Raw genomic sequence first — 6702 nt, 5'->3', positions numbered from 1 at the left:
GTCACCTCAAGTGTGCTTATCAAGCAGTGCAGACAGACAGGACAAGTTATGTATAATCTTTCTCTAACAGACTTGGAAAGTGGGTGGGAACTTTGTGTCAACTTTACTTGCGTGCTGGAGAAGGCATCGCTGCAGTTTAGTATCTCAACATATAAATGATGAAAACGCAAAGAAGTTTGAACCAAAGGAATATTACCTTGTAGTGACAAACTTTTTCCTCATCAATTATTTATCAATGATCACAGTTCTTTGCATAGAGATTTTATTTTTTTAATCACCGTCATAACATCAATACAAAACTTAAATGTCATCTGAAACATAAGAGAGAGAATAACAATATTCAACAAATAACAGAAACACAACTTTAGTGATAGAGAAATATCCATCCATCCATCCATTATCAAAGCTGCTTATCCCAATTGGGGTCGCGGGATGTTGGAGCCTATCATAGCAGTCATTGGGCGGCAGGCGGGGAGACACCCTGGACAGGCCACTAGTCCATCATATAAATAGATTTTTACTAGATAGAGAAATAAAACACTTGAAATTTCTATACTGATGAGGTAATTTTTTCTCATAAATAATGCAATAACTTCCTCATATTTCATTCATGTTTAACTATACACATATAGGGGCATAAAAGAAACAGTGATGTAGACAGAGAACATGGCGTTTTCAGACCAGCCAATGTACAAATAGTAGAAATGATTTGCAAAAATGTTAAATATGAAAAAAGATACTTTAACTCTCACACCTTAACTCAAAAGCTTTAAAAACACAGGCACACTAGTCATTTGTTGAATACATGAAAGAAAAGAAGTACTATCTCATAAGACAAAGAAACTCCTATCAAGTAAAAGCTCTCCAGATCATTCCCTGGACTTTAAAACTAGGGTCCAAGACAGAAGTCCCCAATCCTGTGCCATGGAAAACCATGTGCATGCCGGTTTTATTTCTCAATAATACACAGATTTTACTGACTACCACAACTTCGCCCAGACAGAGGAGGACCGGAATCAGATGGAGTTAGACATTAAACCCCCTCACAAATGGTCCTCCTTGGCACATGATTTGGGACCATTGGTCTTGTTGAGACCCACAGTCACACGTCACTCTTCCACATCTTTGCAACTCAACATGCATGGGCATTAACCACTCACAACTCATTAATTGTGCCACACTCTCTAATCGGCCATAGATTCTGTGGTGATTTCAGTCACATTTTCCATCTTAAGTTCTGTCCGAGATTGAACTTGGGATGTCATCGCTGATGAAGGGCCTTCCTCTTCTTCGTCATCGTCGGCCTCCAACTCCAAATCTGCAGTGGCATCTTGGTACTGCTGGTACTCCGACACCAGGTCGTTGAGGTTGTTTTCTGCCTCAGTGAACTCCATCTCATCCATACCCTCCCCTGTGTACCAGTGGAGGAAGGCCTTCCGCCTGAACATCAGGGAGAACTGCTCACCCACGCGGCGGAATATCTCCTGAATGGCTGTGTTGTTGCCGATAAAGGTGGAGGACATTTTGAGGCCCCTGGGCGGGATGTCACATACGGCAACCTTGACGTTGTGGGGAATCCAGTCCACGAAGTAGCTGCTGTTTTTCTGCTGGATCGCCAGCATCTGCTCGTCTACCTCTTTGGTGGACATCTTGCCACGGAACACACCGGCAACCGTGAGGTAGCGCCCCCTCCTGGGGTCGCAGGCCGTCATCATGTTGCGGGCGTCAAACATCTGCTGGGTGAGCTCTGGCACGGTGAGCGCGCTGTACTGCTGGCTGCCTCGAGCCATCAGAGGAGCGAAGCCCGGCATGAAGAAGTGGAGACGTGGGAAAGGCACCATGTTGACAGCAAGCTTCCTCAGGTCGGCGTTGAGCTGCCCGGGAAACCTCAGGGATGTCGTCACCCCGCTCATCGTCAGAGAGACCAAGTGGTTGAGGTCGCCGTAGGTGGGCGTGGTCAGTTTCAGTGTGCGGAAACAGATGTCATAGAGGGCTTCATTGTCGATACAGTAGGTCTCATCCGTGTTCTCCAGGAGCTGGTGGACTGACAATGTGGCATTATAGGGCTCCACCACTGTGTCGGAGACCTTAGGGGAGGGCATGATGCTGAAGGTGTTCATGATGCGGTCAGGGTACTCCTCTCTGATCTTGTTGATGATCAGGGTACCCATGCCGGAGCCAGTTCCACCGCCAAGGGAGTGGACGAGCTGGAAACCTTGGAGGCAATCACAGCTCTCGCTCTCATTCCTCACCCGGTCTATCACCTGCTCCACCAGCTCCGCTCCCTCTGTGTAGTGGCCCTTAGCCCAGTTGTTCCCAGCTCCTGAGTTTCCTAGTGATTAATTAAAAGAAGAAAGATTTATAGGTTTGTCCAGGTCCCCCACTGTCACTTGTATAGGAAATACTGAAGAGCAGACGTTTGAAATGACATGGCCTACTGCAGATCAAATCTCTCGACTCTACACAGTCAGAGTCTGTTTTTTGTTTTTTTTTACATTTTTATCCTATCAGGAATTTCATTCATTGCAACAGTCAGAAATAACACAATAGGTCTTGTTCTATGAAAATTTAATTTAAAGTTTATCTATTTAAAGTAATTTTAGGATGGCTACTACATAGAAACTTTTATCCAAAGCACACAATAAAATCTGGAGAACATGTATTTTAAAAGGATCCCTTTTTCAGTATAAATCCTGTAATCACACATCCTCTTGGCTCTCATCAATCATCAATTAATTATTTGCTTTACCGTGAATGAAGTTGTCTGGCCTGAAAAGTGCCCCAATGCGGCTTCCCCTCACACTGTCCATGGTCCCAGGTTCCAGGTCAACAAGAAGGGCCCGTGGCACATATTTACCCCCTAGAGACAGATATAGAACATAGATCAATGCTACAATCTAAGCCAAGAAAACAACAAAGAAGGGCAGGTGAACTGAATGAAGTCAGGTGAACAAGGTCACTTGATCATAGCGTGATATACAAGTGAGAGAAAAAAATTGTAACGCAATAGATTTCAATGTTCGATTTAGATAATATCGACCTTTGCAACCTTGCTGCTTGAGTCATAGCCCTAAATGCAGCCACTTTCAGTGGCAAAGTTTAAGAATGGTGACATCAACCGAACAAATGCAGAAGAATAAATAGCAAGATCAGGTTAATAGTAGATCGAATGAAATACTGTCTCTGCAACCTGTCTCTTACCATGTGCCTCGTTGAAGTAAACATTGAGCCTCTCCAGTTGGAGGTTGCAATCCCCCTCATAGATGCCATTGGAGTTGAGCCCATGTTCATCACTGATCACCTCCCAAAACTGTTAAAACAGTACCACAGAGTAAAAAATCAGTAATAATTATAATTTGACTTGATGTGAGGCTCTCTTTGACAACACAGCAAACTTAACACAACATTTTAGATGTAGGAAGGCTAACAGTGTCTGAGAATATCCATAAAAGAGAATCTAAGAGTATCTTTATATATAGGATATAGGAAGCAATAGGTGTCTTTGTGCCAACAAAACAGGCAGAGTGCAAAACAAACAAAAGATAGAACATTTTATTAAAAGAATATCTGCATGATAGAAAATTTAGTGGATTTCTGTGTATCTTAAATTATCTTAAATTTGGAATGATAACGACAGGAAGTGCATAAGTGCCAGAAGCATCACTTTTCATGTCAGAAGGCTGGTGAGGATGAAGTCTGGGACTGTCACTGCATTTATCTTCAGGTCCTTTTTTTTTCTTGTTTAGTGTTGGCCGTGATAAAAAAAATGTCGCACCCATAAGTCTCTTGGTAGGCGGCTTATCTCTAACTAGAATGTCCCCACAGGGAAAACACCCGTTGTCACTCAAAACCGTCGGTGCAATACGCCAAGTCAAAAAAAAAAGAAAAAGATTGTCAAGTATAGCTGTAATATAAAAAATTCATAATGGAAAGCAATAGAATAACTGACATCTCATAAGAACCCAAATAGCTATTTTCCACATTATAGTCGATGCCATGGTATATAAAAATTGAGGTCTCACTTAGTTTAGCAAAGAAATACAAACCGTTAACCCTGACGATTTTCTTTGAAAAATATTAGCTTTAATTGAATGACAAACGTCATCAGAATTCTTAATTATACCCCACTAAGAATTATTTCCAAATTATATCACGAAGGTGGAAACGACACTTTTTTCTCAACGTCTGTCAAAACAAGAGCCTTGCGGGGCCACATCTGCACTCAGTTATGACCTATGGAGTGACTTGTATAGGTATATTACCTTTGAGCCGATCTGATTGCCACACTGTCCGATCTGCAGATGTACAATTTCACGCATGATGACAACACTAAAGTACAGTACTTGCTGTGGTCTCTGATGTGCTGCAATTCTGCAACTGGTGTTTTATATCTCGCATGATGTCACACTGACGTCAGGAAGTCTCCCAAGCGTCCAGCCGTCAATAGTACACCAGGGCCCCCCATGTATGCTGTGGACTCCGCGGTTTATGTGTGTGTGTGTGTGTGTGTGTGTGTGTGTGTGTGTGTGTGTGTGTGTGTGTGTGTGTGTGTGTGTGTGTGTGTGTGTGTGTAACTTTGTTAAAAGAAACACTCAACGGTAGGGAAAGTGCTTAACAAATAAGGAGCAAAATAATCCAGTGAGTCAAGTAAATTCTTTATGAGACAGTACATGAAACAGGCTAGTACCGTCTCATAAAGAATTTACTTGACTCACTGGATTATATATATATGTGTGTGTGTGTGTGTGTGTGTGTGTGTGTGTGTGTGTGTGTAACTTTGTTAAAAGAAACACTCAACGGTAGGGAAAGTGCTTAACAAATAAGGAGCAAAATAATCCAGTGAGTCAAGTAAATTCTTTATGAGACAGTACATGAAACAGGCTAGTACCGTCTCATAAAGAATTTACTTGACTCACTGGATTATATATATATGTGTGTGTGTGTGTGTGTGTGTGTGTGTGTGTGTGTGTGTGTGTGTGTGTGTGTGTGTGTGTGTAACTTTGTTAAAAGAAACACTCAACGGTAGGGAAAGTGCTTAACAAATAAGGAGCAAAATAATCCAGTGAGTCAAGTAAATTCTTTATGAGACAGTACATGAAACAGGCTAGTACTGTCTCATAAAGAATTTACTTGACTCACTGGATTATGTGTGTGTGTGTGTGTGTGTGTGTGTGTGTGTGTGTATGTGTGTGTGTGTGTGTGTGTGTGTGTGTGTGTGTGTGTGTGTGTGTGTGTGTGTGTGTGTGTGTGTGTGTGTGTGTGTGTGTGTGTGTGTGTGTGTGTGTGCGCGCGCGCGACGTTGGCTACACAGTGGCGCAGTGATTAGCACGGTCGCCTTACAGCAAGAAGGTCCAGGGTTCGAGCCCCGGGGTAATACAACCTTGGGGGTCGTCCCGGTTCGTCCTCTGTATGGAGTTTGCATGTTCTCCCCGTGTCTGCGTGGGTTCCCTCCGGGGGCTCCGGTTTCCTCCCACAGTCCAAACACATGTAAGTCAGGTGAATTGGCCGTACTAAATTGTCCCTAGGTATGAATGTGTGTGTATGTATATATGTGTATGTATATATATATTTAAATATGTGTGTATATATATCAATACAGGTGCAGGAAAAAAAGTTTACTATGTAGTGGTTATGGGGCTACATAATTCCCCTTATTGAGCTAGTAGGAACGTTAGTTTACAGCTGCTGTTTCCTCGGTTCGGGTTTACAGTGACACACTTCCGATGCGCGTGTTTTTTTTTTGTTGTTGTAATGGTGGAAGGAATAAATGGTGCACGTTGTGTAGCCGAAAGAGAAAGTTGTCACGACTCCTGCTTGAGCTTCTCTACACTGGTGACCCCGACGTTTGTCTCTTGGTAGTTATCAGAGACAATCTTTCGAACGAACATGGTTGACGAAATCAACGCGGTTTCTCTTAAATTGCCAGAGTTCTGGGAGTCATCAGCAACGACGTGGTTCGCCCAGGCGGAAGCGCAGTTTGCTATCCGCAAAATAACGGATGATGCTACTAAATACTACTACGTGGTATCGGCGCTCGGGTGTTCGACTGCAACTAGAGTGGTGAGTCTCCTTACAAATCCTCCGGCGGCAGACAAATACAAGGGGCTCAAAGACCACCTCTTGAAGATTTTTGAACTTTCCGACGCCGAGAGGGCCCACCGTCTCTTTTCTCTGCAAGGCTTGGGTGACAGCAAGCCATCCGAGCTCATGGACAAAATACTGAATCTGCTGGGACCGGCGCACACACCAATTTCCTCTTTGTACAACTATTTCTGCGACAACTGCCTGCTCAGGTGCGGACCGCTTTGGCTAACACCAGCATTACCGATTGCCGCAAGCTAGCTGAAGAAGCTGACAAGTTCCTCCTGGCCAGCCAACAGCAGCACTGCACGTCCGCGCTCACCCCTGCCCACCCCCACACGCCACCACCTGGTGACTCCATGGTGGTCGCCGCGGCAACCCCCGGTCGGCGACAGGAGCCCGGCCTGTGCTTTTACCATGCAAAGTTCGGGGCAAGGCGAAAAAGTGCACCTCCCCGTGCAATTTCAGCTCGTCGGGAAACGCCAAGGCCGGCGCTCACTAGTGGCCATAGGCGTCGGCGTGGAGGACAACAGGCTACTTTTCCTGCGAGACTCCATCTCGGGGTGGCGTTTCCTATGCGACACTGGGGCGCAGAGGAGTGTCGTACCTGCATCGAGTTTG

The 6702-nt window shown here is 44.4% G+C and overlaps 1 protein-coding gene across 1 annotated transcript; it reads right to left on the bottom strand.

The window, feature by feature from the left end:
• Positions 1-253: 253 nt before the first annotated feature.
• Positions 254-4353, bottom strand: tubb1 (tubulin, beta 1 class VI). Its single transcript, XM_056275336.1, has 4 exons — positions 4263-4353; positions 3202-3310; positions 2750-2860; positions 254-2332 (listed from the first exon to the last, which is right to left on the bottom strand). Exons 1-4 carry the CDS (start codon positions 4317-4319, stop codon positions 1185-1187), a joined length of 1425 nt encoding a protein of 474 aa, XP_056131311.1. The 5' UTR covers positions 4320-4353; the 3' UTR covers positions 254-1184.
• Between the last annotated feature and the right edge of the window lie 2349 nt (positions 4354-6702).

Source organism: Lampris incognitus, chromosome 2 (genome assembly GCF_029633865.1).
Source record: "Lampris incognitus isolate fLamInc1 chromosome 2, fLamInc1.hap2, whole genome shotgun sequence".
In the NCBI taxonomy this organism is placed as follows: Eukaryota; Metazoa; Chordata; class Actinopteri; order Lampriformes; family Lampridae; genus Lampris; species Lampris incognitus.
Note: the sequence above shows the minus strand (reverse complement) of the source record. Positions and strands in the feature narration are given on the sequence as shown.

Coding starts and splice junctions, on each gene's coding strand:
- tubb1 (XM_056275336.1), bottom strand. CDS start 4,319: ATGCGTGAAATTGTACATCTGCAGATCGGACAGTGTGGCAATCAGATC. Junction 3,311..4,262: donor GCAATCAGATCGGCTCAAAG/GTAATATACCTA, acceptor CTGTTTTAACAG/TTTTGGGAGGTGATCAGTGA. Junction 2,333..2,749: donor GCCAGACAACTTCATTCACG/GTAAAGCAAATA, acceptor ATTAATCACTAG/GAAACTCAGGAGCTGGGAAC.